The sequence below is a fragment of the Bacillus rossius genome, chromosome 3 (assembly GCF_032445375.1).
Source record: "Bacillus rossius redtenbacheri isolate Brsri chromosome 3, Brsri_v3, whole genome shotgun sequence".
NCBI classification, from domain to species: Eukaryota; Metazoa; Arthropoda; class Insecta; order Phasmatodea; family Bacillidae; genus Bacillus; species Bacillus rossius.
Window position 1 is genome coordinate 32,896,703 of NC_086332.1, and position 25,953 is coordinate 32,922,655.

Here is a 25,953-nt window from a genome sequence, read left to right on the forward strand (position 1 = left end):
TGTGTGACATTTTAAGGCTCGAAAAAATATGATGAAGAAATTTGTGATCCATCAGCAAATGCAACAGATGTATCAGAATAAATTAATAATAATTGATAGTAAAAGAGAAATTAGTCATTAATAGTATAATGAAACAACCAATTAGGCATGTGACACCGAGTCTTAACAGCGATGCTGAAGATACATGTAAAACGCCTGCGTATAGGAAACCCGCAATGCTATGGTGCAGGCGGGGTTGCAAATTTCTACAGTGAGACGGTTTACAAACGCCATGTAAGCGACGCCATATTAACTTTGTGTTGTTTCCGGTTACTTCTGACACTGTGAATTTCACGCGAATAGCTACCATTTTAAAATAAACTTTCTGTTGCTTCATGCGTGTAAGCAACAACTTTGAAAATTTTCCCATTAGCATTTGCAAGGGCAGAATCCGTACTGAAACACAGGGGATTATGCTTCTCCCAGCGATTTTGTTGTTATTATTTAAGTGTTTAAGTACATATTATGTGGAAAGCTTTATTGGAAAGTTTTATGTACATATTTCTGTCTGCTGCTTAAATGTGATTTCGATTGTTTTTAACCTACGTTTAACACTGTGTTAAAAGTTCAAGTGAAAATTAATGTAACTTGACACACACAATATATTTTTTTTTACACGAAAACTCTCAGTGACATGCATGTATGAAACGTCAATTATTATCTATCTGTCTCCGTTAAAATATACAACCATCTCATTCAGCAGCATTGTACAAGGGGGGGGGGGGGGGGGGTGAAAATTAAACCGACAAACTTCCGCTTCAGTTTCATCACAAAAAATACAGTGTATACATTCTGAAAGAAAATAAAAATATAAATTTTAAACATCCATGATTATTTCACAGTGGAAGCTCTTTGTTGCAGTACTGACACTGAATTCAATTATATGTCAAAAACATGTCAAACAGAGCCAAAATTTTCAATATTACAATATTTGATGTCACAAATGATAGAAACCAAGATGTCGTCTTTCAGTTATGGTTTATTTATAATTAATTATTGAATATTTTCTGATGATGTTCTTTATGAAATGCAATAAGAAAATTAATTTACAAAATTCTCATTTTAAAAAATAACGTTTTGTAATTACGTTTTAAACTATTTTCATTACTTTATAAAGCTACGAATAAAACTTGTTGTGCTCTTTAGGTACATCAGTCAATGGGACACACTGGAATAAGGTCAGCACTTTTGCCAAGAGAGAGAGAGAGAGTAAACGTAACAGACAGTCTCTCTTCCCCCCCCCCCCCCGTCTCAACACACACACACACGATCAGTCCGAACCGTCGGACTTATCAGTCGGAACTGAACAGTCAGGAACTGCCGTGTGTGAGCATGAAGGACGGTGTGGACTGAATCAGTCGGAACTGATATGGACTGATGGGTTTTCTCCATCAAATCGGACTGTTGGGCTCTCGAGAACCCTCGGTCCGAAACTGCCGTGAGCGCGGTAACAGCGTCTGGCCAAGTACAAACCGCCAGTCCATCATCTGGGTGTCGCGGCAGACATCTGTGGTTGCTTTGCTGTGCGTCCAAAGTTTCCCCACATTCCGAGGTGAAACGACAGCGACAGCGACCACAAGACGGAGGAGGCCTCGGTCCAGGAGGCCGGGCTGACGGGCCGACGGGGCCGACGGGGCTGACCTGGTGCCGTTGAAGCGGCCCACGCTGACGAGGCGGTACAGCTGCACCTCGACGCGCTGGTCGGCGTCGGGCCGCAGCTCGTACCAGCAGAAGGCCGGGCCCTGCAGCGCCGGCGACTTCACCTGGCCGAACGCCTTGCCCGAGCGCTCACGCACCTGGCGGGAGTCGATGGTCGCGTTGCACACTGCGGGCAGCGACACAACACCATCAGCAGCGCACCTCCGCGTCTGCAGATCCCCCGACAATCATACACTCAGGGGCGTAGCCAGGGGGGGGGGGTGTTTTGGGTGTTCAAACACCCCCCGAAATATTAAAAAATATATATATGTACTTATGGCAAAATTTACACTTGTCTAGCTGTTGCAAATGCACTTAGATGAAACTAAGAAAGAACCCTTGAGCCGATAACCCTTAATATTCAGCAATGAGTTTTCAACAGTGTCTCGTTAAAAATATCATAAAGTCGGGACACAAATTTATGTTATTTAAATCCAATATTTTAATTACGAAAGTGCTTAAATAGCACCAATTTGTACATTGAAATCAAAAATTTTTCCGGGGGAGGGCCCCCCCGAACCCCCCTCCCTACTACGGGGGTAGGGTGTAAGTAAACACCCCCCCGAAAAGAAATTCTGGCTACACCCCTGATACACTCACATTCAGCAACAATGTGCGTTCTTTCCGAGGGGGGCTACAATTGTCCGATCGCGTGAGGGGAATAGTTAGGTACGGGTTGGGGGAACCGGTAGAGGAGGAGACAGCAAAGGGGAGAGGTAGAAATGACACAGCATTCTTGGACACTGGCATACTCGTGCAATAACATAATTTAGCGCTCGCATACTTGCATATATACATACACACATACATACAAAAGTCGCGGGTATTTCACGATGCAAACAAACTTTCCAATTCTGGTAAGCAGCGACGGTAACCTGGTAGCTACTGAAGGGTTACTCCTATAATATAAATTATCCCACATATGACTTCATAAAAATATCTTATGCTTTACAAAAAAATCTGGGCGCCAATGTGAGATTACAATATATTTACCTGTGATTCTAATATGCATCTGAGATAGAGAGTGAAAATGAACGGCTACTGACCTGAGATTGTGATAAAATCCTGTATTCTGTTAAAAAGTCTTACATTGATGTAAGACTGACAATTACAATGATTATAAAAAACAGAATAACAGTTATTTCACTATTATCCCAACGATAATGAAGATTTTTGACATTAGCATTGTACCATTCCCATTTCAACCCAGCATTTAAACATTTCCAACTTGGTAAACTATTAAGTCACATACAAAAGAAAAAATCATGTAAATGGTATTTAATATTAATAGAAAAATTATTAATTGCAAATAAAAAAAATAGCTAAACTCAATGCAGTACAGCAGCGTAAGAAAAGATTACCTATAACAAGGTATTCCTATAGGCGTTTAAATAAATACAGAATCAAATCTTGTAGTTTGGTGTTAATATGTTAGGAAATGTTAGGAAATATGTTATATCTGCAAAAATATTGAAACTAGGTAGGATCAGTTATAATTGAAGTGCTACTACCAATTGAGCATTTATAACAACACTTTTACACAGTTCCTTTACAATAATTTTACATACCGTTTGGAGCTGAAAACATGCTTTCATAAAGCACATACAATGATATTATTGTAGCGTTTTCAATTCTACACCATTCAATTGTCGTTGGACAATATCTACGATGCTAATAGATCATTATTCTCGGGTAGGAGTTGCAAACTATCTAAATAGAGCTATGATTCGTCGAAGTCGATATTTGCTCCATAGTTGACACACGAACGCGTAATCTGTAGCTGAAGATAGTACTTTCAGAGCAGTAAGAACGTAGAGATCGTAGCTGCAGAAAGTATTTGTAGTACAGTTGCACAACGTAGAGATTGTAGCTGTAGAAAGTTTTTGTAGAACCATTATCCTCGACGCTAGCATTTTAAATCGATATTCTATATCATCAGTTCGTAGAAAGAAGTATGACTATAAAGTCTTTTATGTTAATAATTCTCGAATTTATATCAATTCTTAAAATAGTATTGATTATAAAAATTATTAAACAATAACTTCTTTATATAACTCTATAAATTCAAATTATCTTCTGTGGTAATACCTACTTCCAAATCGAATATGAACATCCTTTCCACAAGACTTACCAGAACACTCTAATTATAAAATATTCTCTCTTATTTCAAAACTGTCGTTTTTATAAAGAAAATAATGAATTTCCAAAGACATGGCCCATGGGATGAATATTAATGATATATATGTATGTATAATTAAATTCGGTTTTGAATAGTTATTTTGAGAATCCGTAGAAATAATGACGAAGGTAAACAAATTAATATGTTAAGTATGTAATATTTCTTATTTATTGTATTTTGTTAGTGTATACGTGTGTTAGAGTTTATTGGTTTTGTTAATCGGGTTAATTTAATTCATTTTCAATTTTCGAAGTTGAACAATATCATTTAAAATATTATAAATTCTCAGCTTATGTCACGTTGTTTACAAGTTAAACATTTAAGGGGAGCAAATTCTATGGAGTTACATTCCAAAAAATTGGAATACATCTATTGTTTGGGCCAGTTCATAGAGTCACACATCATTTTGGTAAAGTTTTAATCGACCTATTTTAAATAATCCTACTCTATGCTATATTCAAACGAAAAATATAGTTACAAGAGAAAAATGTTATTAATCAACTATCTATTCTTCAAATCTAACTAATCCTGTTATTAGTTGTTTGTGTAAAATCCTACTAATCGTAATTATGTTATAAATGTTATTGTAATTATGTCATCATAAGCTTTTAAACGTACACTGATCTCTTACCGTCTTATACGCCCTTTAGATTGAGCTAGATATGAAGTAGTAGAAATAAGAAAAAAAAATGATTGCTTACCAATAACTATAATCAAGCATTCTGCTACAACCCAAACTTGTAAATCTGATATTAATTCGTTAACACCAAAAGTTCGTATTAAAATTCTGAGGCTAGTTGTAAAAATAATATTCACAAGCACATTTCATCCTGCACAAACTAAATAAAGCGAGTACGCTACCAAGAATCATACCGCAGCTCAGGTAAACTAGACCTGGCAAAACATACCATTAAATGCGCATCAACGGCGCTTATCAAAACAGGCAATCAATGACCCGTAAACCTCAAATAATGGTCAACTGATAAACTAAAACAGTGATCAACTTACTAGCCTCTTCGTTTTCCTCTTAGATTCTGGTGTATAGAACTCACTATTATGATTCAGTGAAACCATAAAAAATAATAATTTAAATAGTAATTGCATTATTACTCACCAATATATAACTGGACGCGTTACCTCTAAAATTTTTTAAATTATCTACGTACGGCCGCAACTGTGTTATATTAAGATTTCCTATAATGTTTTTTTATTTTTGAGGTTAGCTAGCTGGTAAAAATTTTCCCTAATTATAGCTGTTACTTTATACGGCCCATCGTGTAATAAACAGAAATTGTTCACAAAAGATTCCGAAGACTTGCTTATGGGTTTCGTTTTTTTCTTTTCTTTTTTTAAATACTAAACCTCCGAGGTTAAATTTCGATATCTTGCTTGGTTTCTGATTTTTCCTTCTCTGTTCAGCTGATAATAACAACATAGCTTTCACCTTCTCAACAATTTCAGTTAAAATTTTCTGTAATTTCATCCTTGTTCTGGTGACGCGTGTGTTTACCTTTTGTTTAGCACGAAACATACGTAATACGGTGTAGTTTCCACGAAGATTCAGCTGCATGAAATCACGAAGAACTCTTCTTTTATTTGAGTTGAGTTCTTCGTTAAAAGGTCCGTTACAGTGGGGGAAGTGATTAGCCATCCGAGCACTGGCTGGAAGTGATCTCCGGGGGGGGGGGGGGATATACCAAGACGAGGGTGACTACAGACGCCGGCTGCTCCGAGACGCTGGTACAGTATGCTGCCACTGCTACACGCGTCTCCCTCGAGACTCCGATACCACGCCCTGGGGGACGCGGGGTATAGTCCCGGCTCAAACAGTCCTCATCTCAGCTTTCCCGGACATAAGCCCAGGAAAAAAAAAAAAAAAATGCCACGGCGATCCCGCACGCTGTTAAAAATCTTCACCTTAAATTTACGAAGAACGCTGGTTAGAAAATAATTCAGGTATCTTCGTAAAGTTACGGACACTGAGTTCACTTACTTTGAACATGAATCCAAATAATATTCCTGGTGTATTAACAAAACATTAAAAAAACTGTGGAAGTCCACAGCAAGAACACTCTTTTGTCCACGCGTGGTTTGGAATGAAACACACCGCTCGGTAGTCGAAATATGTTGTATTTTCTACGAAGATTCAATTATTTGACATTACGAAGAACTGTTAGTTTATTTGAGCTAAGTTCTTCGTTGAAAAGTCCGTAAATTTACTGCAATTTTTAACAGTGTACAATAAGCAATGGCCAGTTCCTTCCCCTTAATTCCCTTCATCTCTAGAGAACTTACTGTCCGAGAGTCATCAATTTAAATGATTCAAATATTATGCACTTTTATTGATTGCCTAAACCAGGAAATATTGGGGAAAAATAGTGACACACTTTTCAATTTTTCTCCTTCGAAAATTAAGAGATGAGCATTGTAATTCTTTTTGGTAAACGTTGAGCTCGATTTTTGAAACTGTTGCACTATTACAATCTCGTCATATTCTTTTGAAGTCTTTTATATGGTAACGAACGTTACCGCCCTATTAAACCCCTTTAATTTCATCCAGCACTACTATAAACTCAAAATAATCTTTATCCGCGGGTGAGTGATATATTATATATCAACTGCACCATGACTTACAAAGTAGGCCTACTATTTGTGCACTTTGTATCACGTTTGGCGTGAGACGTCGGCAAGAACGCGCCATATTGTGCGTCACCAAGCAATTTTATTGGAAAACTAGCTGCCAGACCCGGCTTCGCACGGCTATACTAATGGAAAAATTTAAGCCACATCTCCCAATTACAGTAATGGTAAATAAAAAAAATCAGTGAAAATTTATTGTAATGCTGTATAATGTATCGGAGAGAAAATGAATAGCACCGATGGTTTCCCGACTCGTGCACGCAACGTACAACTGATGTACCCGTACTTCGCTACGGCAGTCTACAGGCAGATCACTCTTGCGCCGCTCATTATACATGCCCCTCCTTGTGGGTACGCCACTGCCGCGCGATGCCCGTTGCCATGGAGACGCAGAAGGTATGAACAATGCAAAATCCTGTTCTCATGCAGACAAAGTACCCACTGTTGCCTGGTTTTAACCACCCATGGGATCTAATTTTCGGAAAATGTCATCCTGCGTAACATAAGGAACATTACTGTGAAGTTTCAAGTCTGTAAAATATATTTACTTGAAAAAAAGGGCAATATAAAACAAATTAAACACAGAGAGAGGAAAAAAAACAATAATTTAGGTTTGCTATTTAAAGTGATAAAAAGTATTTAAATACTAATTGAACTCCTATGAGGGTACTGATTGCTTCGTTGTTAATATCACAAGGGTGTTTTTTACTTGTATGGGAAAATTAAGAATGATAAGGCATCTAGTGCTTGGAAACAATGTTAATAGGCAATAGGAAATAAACTTCTAGGGCCTGCGCATTGTCAGCACACACTTCGTACGTGTACTGCATGTTGTATCTAACCCCCTCCAACGCATTTGATTCTAAATTGGACTTTTAGTAAGGATCCCTAATGTTATTGATAATATAATATAGCATATAGCCTTCCTCGATAAATTTACTATCCAACACTGAAAGAATTTTTAAAATCGGACCAGTGGTTCCTGAGATTAGCGCGTTCAAACAAACAAACAAACAAACTCTTCAGCTTTATAATAGTAGTATAGATTGAATTTCTTAAGGTAAAGGTAAAGGTTTGGAGAACGCAGGCAATTTTTTTTCTTCAAGGGGTTTCAACAGTTCTTAGTTCATATTTTTTTTAATAGATTAATCTTGAAAAACCCTGGATTAATAATATATGATTTAGTGGAATTCCTGAAGTTAATAATGACTGACTGATACAAATATTTTCACTGTGATTTCATTGGCGTTTAGTATCTAATTATTTTTGTAGAGTGACAAACATTAATACTGTTAATATACACTATATTATGGAATTTTTAAATCACTTATTCTACTCTCTGTAATAACGTAGGTAAATTTTCAATAATAAAGGATAAAAAAATTTGTTATGTATAAAACTGTTTTAAAACGATATGGTATTTTCGGTTCCCCTGACTCCTATCTATTCCCCTTAAGACTAAACTGTATGTGGTTTCAATTCCTGAAAAATTTCGAAGGCAAATATAAAGGATCCGGTATCCATGGTAACGCAAGTCACGTCAAAGAAAACATTAACTCCGTTAACGACACACCGTTCTCAGAACAGCAAACTGGGAACATACTTCACAAGTGGAAAATAAAACCAGCATTTTCTTTTGTTCTGGCATAGTGCTTTTTTTAAATAAACTTTGTTATCAGGACATAATGAATACTCAATGTAAATTCCCTATTTTATATAAGACTACGAAATTCTGTCAATGTAATATCATAAAAAGCTATCGTACGTTACTAAACTGGTAGCAAATACACTTTGGTGAGAGTACTGATCATAAACTTAATAAAAAGTGTTTTAAACGTAGTAAAATAAAATAATGTGATGGAAGTAGCTTGAAAAGGTCACCAACGCCAGGTCAACGGTTTAAAGGAAAGATCTCGAATTCAGGGCGAACTATAAGGGCTTTTGACTGTCTCGGGAGTTATGGCGGTGAGGAAAACCTCTTGACCTCCTTCCAAGAGTCAAGTACTGAACAGCGGTCTTCGAGTTTATCTTCCCAGGCGTCACACTTTTTGTCTATTGGTCCTTCCCTCCGCCAAACTTCCTTCACTCACCAATAAAAATGTCCCATCCAGTCTTACCCGAGTTTATTTCTGCACTGCCAAGACTGACCTGGTATATTTATACTAATTTATTTATAGTCAAGGACAATCCTACTAATATTATAAACGCGAAAGTTTGTAAGTATGGATGGATGTTTGTTACTCTTTCACGTAAAAACTACTGAATTGATTTGAATGAAATTTGGCCTACAGCTAGCTTGATTAACACATAGACCCCATATTAATATGAAATTCCATCCCTAAGGGAGTGAAAAAGTGATAATTTCATTTTATAACAGAAAAAATCATAGGTCATAGACATACAAATAATGAGTGAGTGTCATTTCTCTATGTCTGACACACGATCATACACATAGTAAGGTCTGGCAAATTAATATTTTTCTCCTTGGTGAGACCAGTCCGCTTAGTGGAGCTCGCAGCGACTAGAAAAATAAAGGCGCTAATAGCAGTTTTGTTCTTAACTTCGTCAATAGATAGAGTTGCCTTGAATTTTAAACGCACCATGGTTTGATGCGTTTGTCATGTCTTTAATTTTCGTTTGTTTGTGCCGTATGCGTTCCTATACCATTCATCCGATTGCGATGGAATTTTGGTGATTTGTTATGCGCATGCCCATGAAGGTTACTGAGACGGTATAACTATTTTTCAATAATTGGAGCACGAATCGTGTCAAAAAATGTGTTTATTTCATTTTATATAGCGGCACTTCATCTGTTTTTGTTGTATAAGTGCGCACGCATGACACAATTAATTTAAATATATAAAAGAGTGACAGAGATAGAGTGATATATATATATAGAGTGAGATAGAGATGGAGAAATAAGTTGAGATAGAGCGAGGTATAGAGAATTAAATGGATATATGATTTGTATATGTGTAACTACTTCAAACATATTACAAAACAAAACTGAATGAGGCATTGCAATGCAGGCCGAGCATTAAATATATAATGGAATATTTTCAATATTAGTAATCTCTTATTTTTCATCTTTTTTCTATATTGCTTTATAAAGTCTAAATTACATACAGACCAGGTAAATAACTATAAACTGGCAGAACAACGTCTGTCGGGATCTGAAAGTGATATAAATTAATTTTCACACTTGACATTCAAATTAAGAAGACAATTACTAACTACACCCTGTGTTCAGCCCGGGCAACGCTGGGTATTGCAGCTAGTGATTTATATACTTTAATTGTAGCTTGGTTCTACGTACTGGTAAATACAAGTGGGCGATGTCCACAGTAGTTTGAGGTAAGCATTTATTTCACTGATATCGCAGTGGATTCTGCGACCTTAATCATACCTCCCCCAGCAAATCTCACTGATTCATCAGCCGGCAACAGCTCGCTCTCAGCATTTTTCACCCACTGTAATTTCACTGGATAAAAGCATTAAGCCAGACTGAGACCGCAGGCAAAGTTTGCTAAGCCCGGGAAGAAACAGATCGGAACCATGACGATAGTATGGTGACGCGCATGTCAGCGATTCCACACAGACCCCTTCTTAGGCCCGTTCTACAATCACACGTAAACGGAGACGGATCTCACGCAACAGTCTCTACAACAGCACGCAGACGGAGATGGACCTGTGCGGGTTAGTTCGGCAATGCTGCGCTCGTCCGTGTACGTTGCTCCGTGCGAAGAGTATTTGGATGCGGTGGTAGCCATGTTTATTTACGTTCTAAATACGTCAAAAAGATTCTTAAGAACAAGAATATCCAGTGTTATATTATTACTTTATGGTTGATTTTCATTATGTATGCAAAAAAACTGTTCGTGTTATGTTCTCGAAGAATAATATATATATTTTAAAACAATTATTTATTAACCTTGAAATACTCTCTCATTGGTCGCCATTTGTTACGTTTCCGTGCATCGTGGAAGCAGAAGAGACGCGATAGTGAAAAGATCCGTTTACGTGATCCGTATCCGTTTCCGGGCCATGCTACTTCCGGGACCAATCGTATTGATTTACGGACCTGACAACGTTTACAAAATAAAATTTTAAATAAGTTTACTAAATAAATCACTTCTTTATAGGGGCACCTCAATTGTTTTCTTTTCTCTTTCCGATTTTACCTTAAGTGGTGGTATGTTTTTCTGATCCCAGCGATAGAACATCACAAATCACGAGTACAGCCCAAGTAAAAAAAAAAAAAAAATCGTTCGTTAAATTTCCCGAGGGAATAATGTAAGATTTTTTTGTCTTTGTTTGTTTTCTTTGCCCCCTTCCCGTCTGTCCTCCTTCAAGGCTCGCATTTCATGCGATATTTACGTTCGATGGTCGCTAAAAGCCCGCAACTCGCCGGCGGCGGTCCCTCTCGGAGCACTCTGGCGCGGCGACCCCGCGTGGCCGAACTTCTCCCGCGCCGGGAAACAAACAAGGGCGGGGGGTTTCCCCATCCCCCCTTCTACCCCCACCCCGCATCTCGTCTCCCTAAGAATCACATTCGGCGCGCGTCACACCGCCACAGTTCCCGAAAGCAAATGTTTACTTAACGAGGCACCGGGAATACTACTGCCTAACTATCGCACCTTCACAATACCGGCAGATGGTCGTGTAAAGAAGAATCTTGAATACTTCGCTAACTGAACCAAATAAATTAATCACGAACTAACACCTTGAAAAAAAAAAAACTAAATATGCAAAGACTGACAAAAATAAAATAACTCAAAATCTATGTTTTTTTTTTTTTAAGTTGGCCTCAATCTAAGACGAATCTAATTTTGAAAAAAAAAAAAAAAGATTTGCAAACACACGCATAGCTGAAACAGTCGCTTGGCATTATAAAAGGAGGTGATTGTGTTAGAGTAACGTTAAAATTTCTTTGAATTTGAAAGAGCGACTAGTTTTTGTTATTTTAACGTAAATCTTAAGAAGGGCTTTATTAGTTTTTTTTAATAAAAATAAATAACCCCTGACGGCAACAGTACATTTGTTTTTTTTTTTTTATTTCGAGCACGTCTCACAAGGATCAAATTTGACGGGGAAACCGCGGAAGTGCACGAGTCGGAATATTTCAAAAGCGCGGCGACCGCGGGAACGGACGCGAAAGGAAAGGGTATTGGTAGAGTGGTTGGGGGTGGGAGGGAGGGGTTAAATAAAAAAGAAAGCGAACCGAAGCATCCAGTGGCGCAAGACTCGCGAGGACTCGCCCCGCATGAAGCAGTCGCTCGCCAGATGAAAGGCGGCTGGAAACACGGGTCAAAGCGCACACGCACCGCGGAGGGCGCACGCAACTCCCCACGGAGACTGCAAATATTTGTGTTCGAGGGTCGCGCCGCGGGGTCTCCGAGAAGGCGGAGGGGAAGGATTCGCCTTTTGGGCGCCCCAACACCGTTTGGAAAAAAAAAGGGTGGGGGGGGGAGGGGGAGGTTGCAGGTGGGAATATAAACTACAAGACCGAAAACTGCAAAACCAGTTGACAACCAGAGGTAAGGTACGAACGCACGAGGGTAAAAATATCACAGAACCCGGTCGACTGACATGTATTCTGATTGGCTGTCAATTCTGCCAATCATAAGGGAAAGGAGGATTTTGCACCAGTTCGATTATCACGGTGACAATAAACTTGGTAAATAATTCTATTTCGGGGTAGAGGAGTTACAAGTCAAGGTTTTCATACGCTCAGAAGGCATGATCGCTAAAAAGTGACTAATTTAAGGCGCGGAGATCCCTTCTATTTTGGGTATTTTCTAATACTTTTGGGAAACTTTCAACAGGTAACGTACAAATTGTATTGAAAATCATGTGTTTGGTAATCAAAGTAAGTTTGAGTATTCGAAATGAATAATTTTAAAGACATAGAATTGTAATTTTTATATATTTATTTTAGAATGCGATGTTATATTATTAATATTTTTACGGGTGTGAACAAAATAGTTGTCCTAAATAGTATAGTATGTTTTAATAGCATTTTGCACAATTATAGCAATGTTGAATAAGGAGTGGTTAAAGAATGGAGGTTAAAACTAAAAAAAAAATATATATATTCGTAGCTATATTATAAAGTACGAAGATCAGACTTCGTAGCTGTCATCTTCAGTTAGAACTGGATTACGACTGGTTTAGAAACAACAGTCAGTGACCGACTATGAAGAGAGTAAAATAAAAGTACTGAGAAATAAGCTAATATGAATAACTTATTATTATTATTATTATTCAGATTTTTGGAAATTGAAAATGCATGCTTGATATTAAAAAATAAAAAAATTAAAAAAAAAAAACGTGTAGCGATCAAATTAATGATTCCCGTTTAGGATCCCAATTGTTATTACAACAGGTAAATATTAAAATGTTGTGTTTTTACATGTTTATTGTTATCAAAAAATTTTTGTCGTGTATTCTGTTATAATTATAGCTTGATTGGAATTTACATTTTTCTATTATTTGAATATCGTAATGAGGAGTCGATTAAAAAATATATGTATTTATTCCTACATGTAACAAATATTTATTCCACTCATTTCTTTATATTTACCAGTAGAATGGTCATACCCAAAATAAGCCACATTTTTATAATTATTTTGCAGCTGATTAAAAAGGAGCCCGTTAGAAATAAAAAAAACACAGTTCTTCAAGTAAAGTTAGATGTACCTGTGAGTGTTTTGTTTACGTGATAACGTCTTATAAATCGATGAACGCCGGCTGCACGCACGAAATATTGTCACGTTCAGCCTGAGCCGAGCGTGAAAGAACCGGCTAACCACCGTGTGAGAAAATCTTCTATAATATCAAACAGATTAAGGCGGGCTTTTTGACAAATTGTTCATGATTATATTTAAACAAACAATTTAAATTAAATTTACAAAAACAATAAATAATATTTAAAAATTAAATAGTATGCAATTTTTCATCAATGTTTTCTTATGACGTTATCACGTAAAATTATCGTCCGTATCCCGACTTTACAGACAACCCCCCCCCCCCCCCTTTTTTATTTTTTTATAAGTCTTTGAGTTGATAAGGCTGAAAAATTCCATTATGTTGATTGCTCAGTTTAAAGAAGTACTTTCAGCTAAATGTTCCTTGACTTCCGTTGCATTCACGATTTTACTTCCACCAAATCCTGCATACCGAGAGATAAAATGTTACACATCAAAAATGTCTACCACGTCCAACCCAGGTTAAACCCCCATCCCCCAACCGCTATTTGTGAATAACTGACAGTGAAATATGGTTTGTTAGAAGGTTGCAGTTCGTGGTATGTTACAGCACAGAAGGGCGGGCCCCCAAAACAACAAGCACTTTAGTATGCATTAAGAGACTCAACCTAGCCCACCAGACGATTCTGCCTGCAGATTTCATCGGTGCATTAGCACGTTAATAAACCATGGTACATAAACCAGCCTTCTGAACAGAGTGCTACACTACACGGCGTGCGAGTACCATTTTTATTCTAGCTCCTTGATTTATTAATGCACTTCACGTGCCACGTTAATTGCGTCGTTTCCACTTTACAGCCAGAATTCATGTACCTATATGACCGACACATTTTGGACGAACGATCTTCCTGAACTAACAGTTCCCGTCTGGCTGTTATTGTGTTGCATGTTCGCAGAAAACTTCACTATTTACTATTTACTGACATACCTTCACTTAGATAATACTAACTATGAAACCTATTTCCCCCCAAAATTATTAGGAAAATAAATGGTGCGTGAACTTATGTACACGCGTTCGAAATTATACTTACTTGGCGTAATAATAAAAAAAAAACTAACTTTAGATATGCATGCAAATAAATAATCGAAATGAAATAATAAAAAAAGAAATAGATTGGTATTATAAATATGGTTGGTAGAATACAAATTCAATCAAATTAATGAATTTAAATAATCAGTATTCACTATTAATATAAATTCGCACATAAAATTATTATTTTAATTTAGTAAGATAATCAACCTAAATTTTAATTAATAACGAATGTTTATTCCAATTTATGAATTTGAATAATTTACTAAATAATAAAGTAGAATTTATAATTTTTAATGTAAATAAATTATACATACGGGAAAATAACTTCACTTATGTAAGTACACCTGAAAATTCAATTGAAAAAGGTTTATAAACACAATTTCTATCACTAATTTACACAATTATTAATTGTTTTTATTGATATGATATCAATATTCAGTATCAATAACGGAAGTATAAGATTTTAAAGCACATTAATAATTTGACTTTTTATGTTCTCTTTTATATCTTGTGAAAATTTCGTTTAATGGTGTACGCACAGCGTAAAAATTACCTCTCATAATTTCTTCATAACGTGCTTAAAGAAGTATAACTACAAAAAAACAAAACCTTTCTACGGTTTTTGGATACAAGTAGGCTACCAAGTAAGTACAAAGCTGATTTCTCTCTAGTAGTTATTTTTTCTGGTATCCTTTCTTGTAATAGATGCACGTGGGAGAATTTTATCATATTGTTCTCCCACTGAGACGACCCGGGTTCAACTCCCGGCGGGCTCGAACCCGGAAACGTGGGGGTCGTTGCCGTGGCCTGTTGGGTTTTCTCGGGGTACTTCCGCTTTCCACATAAATTCACTCCATCGTGGCTCCATGTATCATCTCACCTCATACACACTCTCCAGGCTGGCCGGAACGACAGGTTTGTCCCTCTTGCAGGGCAGTCGGCTTCTGTAAGTGTCAGCCCCATTCCATCCACGCAGATCCAGCCTCAGACGGGGAACTACATGTCGAGTTTCATTCGTTTATTCATTCCAGGGGATTTATTCTAAGTTTCCAGCGTTTTCTATCGGAACATTTCGATATCGATTCCGACATATAGCTCTTTGGCCGATCGGCAACACACGGTTCCCAACGATCGTAATCGAAAGGTACTGAAATTGATATTCTAAGCGCGGTATCGTTACGAGGGCTAACTATCTCGGAAAAGTTCGGATTACGATTTCCCCCTCTACACTTTTTCTGGCAGCGAAGTTGAGATTTGAAAACTGCAACATAACAACAAAAAACACTTCATATTTCTAACAGATTTATAAATAAAAACACAGAGTTGATGAAAGTAACTTAGAATACCATATTGTAGAAAGCTTCCGATAATCGTGGCATCACGATCGGGAACTCTTTTCCGAGAAACTTAGAATAAACCCTCAGATAGTATGTTTCATTCGAAATTTAACCGTTACATGCACGTACTCAACTAAAATTATTTTCCTTGTGCAAAATTATACGTACTGTTTACCAGAAAGTTTTCACATTGGTGTACAAAAAAAAATAACGCGATATAATCTGCTTCATAAAAAGCATCTTCGGTTTTTATTAGTGATATGTATGTCAATCCCCCAGTTTTCTCGAATCCGAATATCCAATTCGAATCCCAAAGAGTATCTCGAATATATTCACAACTGTGTTGAAACATCTAACCCTTTAAATGTTTTATTACACGAGCTATTTTTTCCGTAAATAATAAATATCGCACTTTTATTTACATAATTACATGTTGAAAGTACTATATCTTGGGGAATGGGAACAGGATAAGAATGAAGAAAAGAAATTTACCTAATAAACTTTAGAGGTCATCAATGTTGAACTTAATTTACTTTATTTGTCTCTAATATTTTTCTTCCGGTATTTTTCCCTCGAATAGCGAGTTATTCGACTGTAAAGGATTTGACGGTATTTGAGTATTCGATTGGCCCGCCCCTGGTTTTTATTAACCGATCAGAGGGTCGGACGCGGGGACTTGACCTGCCGTCCAGCTCGGAGAGCGCCCGTCAGACGCCGCTCCACTGACCCCACTGCGGACATCCACGGGGTCCAACCCGCTGGCCGCAGCAGCGGACAAACGCAGGAGGACGGCGCTGCGGTTGGCTGGTTCGACAACCCCCACCACCACCACCACCCCCGCACCCTCCAGGGGGGGACGTGTGGAGGGGGACAAGTGCCTCGTTGCAATTCCGGACGAGCGGGCGACCCACTTCGTGCGTGGCATGCGGGCGGGGGAAGAGAGAGAGAGATCTGGCGGTCGTGGCTAAGAAAGGGCAACCGGCCAGCCACCGGACGTCGTAAATAGTTGTGCCGCGCATTCAAGTCCGTGTCTTGATAACTTGAGTCGAATTTGACTGTTCTCAATAGTAGTGCCTACCAGCGGCAGTGACGGTCCTGTGGAAGGGAAACATCCACCCCTACAAAAAAAAAATACAACGGGAGGGATGGCAAAAAAATATTTTCTTCAGTCACACTTGACCGACACAGTGTATTATTTTAACAGTTTTAGTGCTATTGTGTATTTTTTTTCAAAAATTAGAACTCTTAAAAATAAGTTAAAACTATAAGCATTGTTAATGATTTTAAAAAAACTTCAGAAATGCTTTAAACTAACTTTTTTTTTAAATTTTGGACTCACCATTTAATTAAGAGTTAAAGAAAGGGCTATTATCTTTTCCTTTAAAATTTCGGTTTTCCCCTTTTGATTAAGAGTTAACTGCGTAACAAATAAAAAGCATCCGGTAATGAGCCCTACTAAGAGCTGAATTGTAGCGCCCCTTCCCCAGAAGTGCCTCGACAGCTACACGTGATGCTGATTCCCGACTCTGACAGTCACGTGGAGTTGTTTGCAAACACTTTCGGCCGTACAACAGCGTCATTGGCGCTACTTGCAGAACTGTCAAATTGGAGAGAAGTTGCATGACACAACCAATATGTAGTACATAATGAGCTGTAAAAGAAGGTAACAAACAAGAGTAGTCTATAACATTTCAAGAACAGAACAACAGTCCACGCTACGAAAAATCTTGTAATTCCTTTACAAAACATAGCTGAGAAAAATTAAACCTCGTAAATATTGCCATTATTTTAAAATTACTACACTAAATATTTAGTCTTGTGTGTTGCCTATGTGCCAGCCTGAGTGGTGGATAGGTTTAAGGTTCGACTCCTACATTGGTCATAAGTGAATTAAGGCAGTTACTTTGTATGGCATGTATCAGCAACTATTTTTTAACATTCGCTAAGTCTATATCGCTATTTCAAATTTGCCATTGATCTACTACAGTGTCAGTATTCAAAAATATAGCCCGCAAGAACCGCACCTCCGTAAAGACCGCGAAGATTTAAATCGCAGTAAAGACGGCGTTTGAATGAAACATGATAAAAGCAGAGCTTTGCGTTCGTTGGAGTATTGTGTGATTCGGGTCTCTTCTCTCTTTTGTGCAGCAGCTACAGACGTAGCGAGCTGTCTCTTCAACGGCGTGGGGAATGTAACATTTGACAGAGGCAAATTAGTTCATTTGACTGCTGTTCGCGCTTGCTTTACGCCACTTCACTAACACTCCCTCCCCCGCCCCCTTATCACGATAGTCGACGCAGTGTGTCCTGACTTGCGAGGCACAGTCCTCGCTCCGTGCTTGCAGGAAGGTGAAGAGCCGGACTGGCTAGCTGATGGTGAGCCGCTTGGCCCAACTACCCTTCATGTCGTTGTGCCATTCCTTCCGGACACCAGACATAGGCCCAGGGGAGGACGCAGACAGCATCGTTAAGTCCAGAAGAGCCTTGGACTTAAGTGTGCGTGGAGTCCAAGCGCGGCGGAATTGGATCTTCTTGCTTGTTATATTATTAGTATCGGAAATATAATTATCTTCGGCTGAGTTCGCAGATCAAAAAATGTATATAATGCAAGTATGTGAGTGCTAAATTATGCTATTGCTCAAGTATGCCAGTTGGCAAGTGTAACGTATGCAAGTATGCGAGTGTGCAAGTATGCACTTACTAGTATGCAAGTAATAGTATGCAAGTATGCAAAGTTTGCATTTATGTTGCGTCATTTCTACTTCTCCCCTGCAGTCTCCTAATATACCGGTTCACTCACCGCGTACCTAACAATTCTCCTCATGCGATTGGAATTTTTGTAACGCTCGAAAATTGTAACCCCCTCAGCAAAGAAGTATCACTTATATATATATATATATATATATATATGCATATATATATATATGCATATATATATATATATGCATATATATATATGCATATATATGCATATAGCAATAGTTAGGTAAATGTATGACTACTAAAAATGAACATAAACAGTCATTAGGTGTTGGGTTGTTTTTCATATAACGAACACCGGTAAATATTTTTCTACCTTATTTTATCAACTATCCCGAAAAAAATTACTAAAAAAACCCTAATAAATACTAATACTATATCTCTTGTAAACAATAATCAATACAATTAAATACGAGGGCTACACGTAAAGTAAGCCCCGTTTGGTCATTAAAAAAAATTAAATCGTGAGAAAACGTTTTTATTGGTAGTTTTAGTTTACTACATAACTTCTTCACATTTTCACACAATCGCTACTCAGTTCCAAGCACTTTTCGTAAAGTTGCACCAGTTTTTAACCTCTCTGCACAGAAGTTTGCCGCCTGGGAATGGAACGGACGCCTTGGCTATAGGCATCATGGACTTCTAAAGCGCAATGCGTGTAGCCTGAGTACAGGCGCTCAGTAAACATCTCCGGAAAACGTTTAAGAGATCTCCGTACTCGAGTCGAAAAATGATGGATACAGATTTTTTTTTTGGGATTGAAAAGAGCGTAATTGTGGATGATTCAATGAAACGTGGGTCAGAAATTACAGATAAAGTTACAAAATTATGACTGTAAACTGGTTTAATTTTTTTTTCAGGTGGCAAACTTCTATGCAGAGGGGTTAAAGAATCTGAATAAAGATTAGTGAAAATGTAAAGTAGGTCAGTAGTAAACTAGAACTGTCAATAAAAATATTTTTTCACGAGTTTATGTATCTTTTCATGACGAAATGGAGCTTACTTTATTTATATCCTTCGTATCTTGTTAACAAACTGATGGCGATATCTTGATGCACGGAAAAAAAAATAATACGCGTTGTTCAGTCGCACGAGCTTCCCGCTCGGATGTTTCGCGGTGTTTCCGGGGACGAGAGCCGGGGCTCCCCACGCGCGCATCAGGTGACATGTTCTTCAGCGCACTCGGGCGGACACGAGACCCGCCGTCCTCGTTATCTCGTTCGGGTTCACGGCGGCTTGTTTACCGCGCACGCACCCGCCACAGCGCTTCCGTACCTGTGCTGCGCGCTTTTCTTCCGGAGGGAAACTCCCGACAACGGAGCTCCGGGACAAGCAGAACATCCCCGAGGGAAACAAGCACGGCCAGCCTTTCCTCGCGAAGAAACTACCCGTACACTCAATTCAATTCCCCGTTTTGTTATTCAACCAGCATTCGTTCTGAGAAAAAAGATACAGGTATATACCGCAATTGTCTGTTGTTATTCGCGTTACCACGCACTTTGTTTTATGTGGTGATTTATTTTCCCTATTCCACACACATGATCTGGTACGTTCTTTAAATAATTTATGCAATGGGAAATTTTGATTTAATAAAAAAAAATTTGGACTACGCAATTACAGTTTTGTTTTTTTTTGTCACAAGAAATCTCAAGAATGCAAAATAGAAAAATTAAACCCACAGAGAACGAGCCTAATTCAGCTGAAGTCAAAACAGATAAACCCAAAGATGAACCTAAACAGGTATCATGAATAACACAACGATGACAGCACATACGAACACATTCAAACTTTAAATATCAGACAACACAGAAATTCCGTGGAAGGTATATACATACTATAGTCATGTATGATTAACAGCACAGACGATCACAGCGGGCTAACAAGGACCAGACAGTTTTAACAAGAACGGTAAATGCAGTCAGAAAACAAACCTGGACAACGCAGCAAACACATGGACACAACGACGGCAGTTGTGTTGTCTATAATACCGGTTTGGTTCCATAGTTTGGTCCATTTGTTTGACCATCAGCTGATTTAAGCTTGTTCTCTGTTTGTTTATAATTTAATTTAATTTTTCTATGACAAACAGTGCAAAACTGCAATGGCGAATGTCCAAAAAATTGTATTAAATCACATGATTTGGTCATACATGTACGCTTTCTTGTGAAATACAACTCGACCTATTGCTGTCGCGATGTTGTCGATGAGTGCGTTTCTGGAAACAGAGACGAATGCATAGTTTTTTTTCAGTTTACAAAAAACTACTTGTAGGGCGTAAGTTTCTCAGAAACTATGGGCCAGGGGGAAAATAATACTGTCGGGCCCTTCCCCATTGAATAATGTACAATTTTTTAAATCCCATATTTTAAGAGAAAATCTAAAGATGACTGTACACACTGTCGTGGCTATAATTGTAGATAAACTTGATATGCAAGTATTCATACAATTTCCAATGAATTCTCAATCACTAAATAAATCTCGAAACTCAACTGACCCCCTGGTGCCACCCTTTTTTTCTCAATTGACCCCTCTCATTGTCCATGATCTCACCCGGTGATGTAGCGCGGATACAAAATTAAAAGATTCTTTTTAAGAAGTTTTTAAAACACCATGAGATCACTTTAACATAAACGTATCGTTCGCTGATTTTACATAACGACATGTTAAAGAAGAAGGAAATTTAACAAATTAGCAGTGTAACAATATGAAATTGGCTATTGGATGAGTCAAGTTTTTATCTTCGAAATCAATAAAAATCTGGGACGACGCAAGCACATTTGTATTAGCGAATATTTCTCACGCACAGAAAAGTTATTTCAGCTGATATGTACTTTATTTAATACGTGTGCAATTTTTTTTACTCCCAACGCATGAAACTTTAACATATCTTGAAAGACTCTTTAAAACAAAGAGAGCGTACAACAAACAGTCATAAAAGTGTGACCTCTTATTATGCAAGGAGTGACGAACTAAAAAATTGTCCGTCAGGACCGTTTAAAATAATCGTATTTCAATCAGTCCACTTGCTTGCTTTCATACGAACTGGCATGAGTACAGGTCTCCTGATTACAAGAGATATTTCACCCGGGGTCATAGATTCACAAACTTAATACACGACTCTCTTAACACCGGCTATTGAAACAAAGCAAGGTATATTTGGTTTTGATTCCCTAAATTGTGTTATGTGTATGAAGATTGAAGTAGAGTAAGTAAACGAAAATTCTAATCACGTTTTGTGAGATGATCCCGGGGCCTTGGCAAAAAAAAAAAAAAAGACAAAAAGGTCAATCTAGATGTTTAATCTGATTTTGTAGTTACATATACCAAAAAAAAAATATGTACTTGCCCTTCCATCTTTCCTCCCACCCCAAAAACATAACGACCTATCAGTAGCACTCGTAGCAATAATTGGTTAAAGCGAAAGCCGTGGAATCGTGAGCAATTTTTTTTCACCTCGTTAGCTTCGTCACAACCGAATTTCGGGCTGAACGTGTCCGCGTCGTTAAAAAAACACGTCAGCATCGTAAAACGTAACGACCTCACCTGGCAGCGACCAGCCGTACAAACAGCAATGTGAGTTCCCAGCCTTTTGTCCCTTCGCGGACGCCTATCACGAAGTGTGTTTTTGTGGTACAGTTTTTGGTATTTTCATGTTAGAGAAATAAAGCTGCGATTAAAACTGCAGAATTTCCCCTTATTATATACTTACATGGACAAAATTTGTATATTGATTATTATGCAGTCTAGTATTTAGTGTTTTTAAATAAAAATAATGTACACTAGTTTAGAAACCACCATAGGTGATTCGATCTATAAAAAATACTGTTAGTGCGTGCATTTTTTTTTAAAAATGAGTAAAAAATTGTATGTACAGTTAATTAATGATTTCAAATCGATATTACCTGTAACAACTTGACAAAATCAATTGCGATTTAAACAGCAATTATCATTCTCTAAAAATTTACAAGAGCAGAGCCACGCAAGCAAAATTATATATATGTATATATGTATATATATACATATATATATACATACACACACACACACATATATATATATATATATATGTGTGTGTGTGTGTGTGTGTGTGTGTGTAGGTGTGTGTGTATGAGTGTGTTTGTCACACTGTTAGTTACAGATTATTAATTTAAGCTTTGGAGAGGGAATTATAGCGCTAATCCGAAATCAACAAGTCAGCTTCGAAATGCGCCAAAGACGTCACGCGGTACCCCCTCCCTCCCTCTCTCTAACGCTACAATCACAACAGCGCCTCCATCGCAACGCGAAAGCTAATCACGTTAGACACATTCGTGACGTCAGTGCGACTACATTCGCGGGTGCTACAGACTTTTAGATGAGAATATATTTCTATTTCCATCGAGTCTTGTGCGCGAATTTTCTGGAATGCGTGTCACAAATTATTTTGGCGAATGATGATTAGACTGGTGAATAAATATTATTGTAAAGTGTGGGAAAACAGGTCCGAAATGATAGACCAGTTAGTTAATTGTAGTTTTAATTTTTAACTGATAAATACATTAACTCCTAAATGAAAACAATCTAATTAATGACACTTCCATAAGTCCACTATTTACTCTCTCCACTGTAGTTCGGGTCGACAGTGCCATTTTACTGTTTCTCTCTTGCCCCGCTCGTCATTATCAACACACTGCTTCGCTATACCCACTCGTCCAACGCACAATCAACGCCATCCAGTATTCTTCGGCCCTGATGCTACTCTGATATCTCGCCGAGAGGTCACTCACCCTCTTCGTTTTACTAACCGAGAATTCGCTGGTATCGCCACCAGACTCTGGCACTATCCTTCACAGGAGGTCAGCGACGTCTTAGATGCCTGCGAAGTCCCGCCCTGGAAAGGTCTCGTAGCCCTCCGAAGTGTCTCGTAATTTGAATTCCCTGCTTAACACTCGAAGCCTCGAGAACAATGGCGTCTTAGTTAATCCACTTCACGAAGACAGGGCTCTGGGAACGTGCCGAATGTGCCAGAAGAGAACGAGACAGTAAGGCGTCACTCCCGAACTCCGCGGGACAGAGATGTGGTTTTCAGAATGCAGCTTCCAGAAAGCATGAAGAGGAGAGAGGACATATCCTGGGTCGCAGTGAGGTTTCCTCTGAGATAAGCGCGGTCGGCGCCCTGCTTCAGCCATCTCTGGCCGTCTCGTAACAATATTAATATTTGTTTATTTCAGAATGTTTTGTATTTTAAATTTATCAGTGTAATCTTTGAAAAGTTTACGACACAGTGATATCTCCGACTGGAAGTTGGTAATAAATTAAACATATGTATCTCTCGTAAAAAAATATGGCTTTAACTTATGGCTTATGTCTTATGGCTTATGTGTGGAGCGTATATAATGGGAAGGTACATTATATATGTATACACACAAACACACACACTCAGGATGAGGAATGATTTGACCAAAAATTTTGGCTGCAAGTTCATCTCAATAAAATTAATTGAAAACCTCTATACGACTTATAGTCTAAAGACTTAAAGTTCAAAGCTGTTATACGTCTTTGAAGTTGGAGTTGAACAACAATTTTATCATAAATAATAGACAAAATATTTTAGATTGAACACCGAGCGTCTGGATTATATTTAATTGAATGAAGTTATAGAACCACCACGAATTTGGCTGCTATCACAAAATTACTTCATTAAAATAAATAAAGGGTTACAAATTTTTTTCCCCACATACTTTTGTGACGTGCTACTAATCCCAATTAATCCAATCAAATAATTTTGTGACGACGATAAAATTCGCGGTAGTTGTAGAACTTCATTCAATTAAACATAATCTATATGCTCAGTGTACAATATTAAACAATTTGTCCATCATTTATATTAAAATGTTGTTCAGCTCGTTCTTCAAAGACGTAACGTACACCAGTTTAAGGAAGAAATTTAGACCGTCAGTCGTATAGAGATTTCAACTTATTTTTTCGTGATGAACCGGCAGCAGGAGTTGGTCGGTCGAATTCAGACGCCGGGTGAAAATCTCTCGTTCGCAATGACGCGACGATTTGCTGTCGCATCGCTGCCCACCGCGCTGCTGTGATCCAGGTACGAGCGCCAGACAGTCCTGCAGCAGCACACGGGAGTGCTGGCAGCACACAGCCGGGCCATCGCGGCATTAATCAGGCTCGACGCCGCGGTAAGAGGATCACCGCAGTTAGCGCCGGCGGTAATGGCTTCCCTTTCGCCCGCGCGCGCGACCGCCCTTCGGACTGACGCGAAGCTCACCCTCCCGATCAGTGTCGAACATACCCGAAGTCACCGCTCGTTCGTGCAATTTCATAGTCAGAAAGGGGGGAAAAATTGGTTGTCTGTAAAGTCGGTTTATGGACGATAGTTAAACGTGACCACGTCATAACAAAACATCGATGAAATGATTGCATATTTTTATGAATAAAATTTAATCATTTTTATTTTAATAATAAAAGAATAAATACTTGAAATTATACTAGTAATCAGATTTTTAAAATGCAAAAATAATTAAACTTTATTTCCGAAATTGTTGTTGTAATAAGCAATGCAAACCACATTAACTTTTCACTTCACTTTATAAACAGTCGACGAAACAGTTCACGTGTAGATGACTTGTAATTAATTTTAAAACTGGCTTTTAGCTATAAAGTTTAAATATAATTATGAACAAGTTTTCATATAAATAAATTGTAATCAAATATCTATGATCAATTATATGAATCACCATAATTTTTTATTCAATTGTAACATAACCTATTATTACTCCACTCGCCGACAGCGTAACGGAACACAAAGTAACGGAACAATGTGGGTAACGGGACACTTTTTCGTGCGTGCAGCCGGCGTTCATCGATTTATTAGACGTTGTCACGTCAAAAAACGTGAGCTAGTCTTTCAGTAATCGCCAGTGGTGTGTAAGCATCTAACCTCGGTAACGACCATTTTCATGTGTTTTCAGGTTTGTCATGTTGCAAATAATTTTATAATACGAAACACGGTCATGAAATTAAAAATATAATTATTTAAATTAATGTCGAGTGTCATAAATATACTGATAAATAATATTTTCGCTTTTCAAACGCCAAACTTTCTGGACGCGAATCCACACGTACATTCTGCGCCCGCCACTAGGTTTCGCTGCCTGAATCGTAAATGTTTGCTTGCCAACATGACGTCCAGATAGCAGCAAGAAGCAATCAAAAATTTTAAACTTATAGAATTAGCTCCGATAAAAACGAAAAAGACTTGAAAAAATTTTAAGTCCAGGTTTTGTACCTGATTTCCAACAGGGAATTTTTATTAAAATACTGTTCATATTGTTTAAATTTCCACACACGTTATACTTATATGGCATTGCTAAAATATTAACCTGAAACATTTTAAAACCCATATTATAACACGAAGTATGTGTTAGTATAACAAACAAACCTTAACCTTATCGAGCTGATTCAACATTATTTTCATATGATATTATAATGTTCTTAATAAAA

General features: G+C 37.9%; 1 protein-coding gene across 1 annotated transcript in view; it reads right to left on the reverse strand.

Annotated features, from left to right (window-relative positions):
• LOC134531262 (uncharacterized) overlaps window positions 1–25,953 on the reverse strand; it is a 140,894-nt gene that overhangs the window by 65,715 nt on the left and 49,226 nt on the right. The window contains exon 3 of the mRNA XM_063366953.1: window positions 1,681–1,864. Coding sequence (XP_063223023.1) covers window positions 1,681–1,864 — 184 coding nt within the window. The remainder of the gene's footprint in view (window positions 1–1,680; window positions 1,865–25,953) is intronic.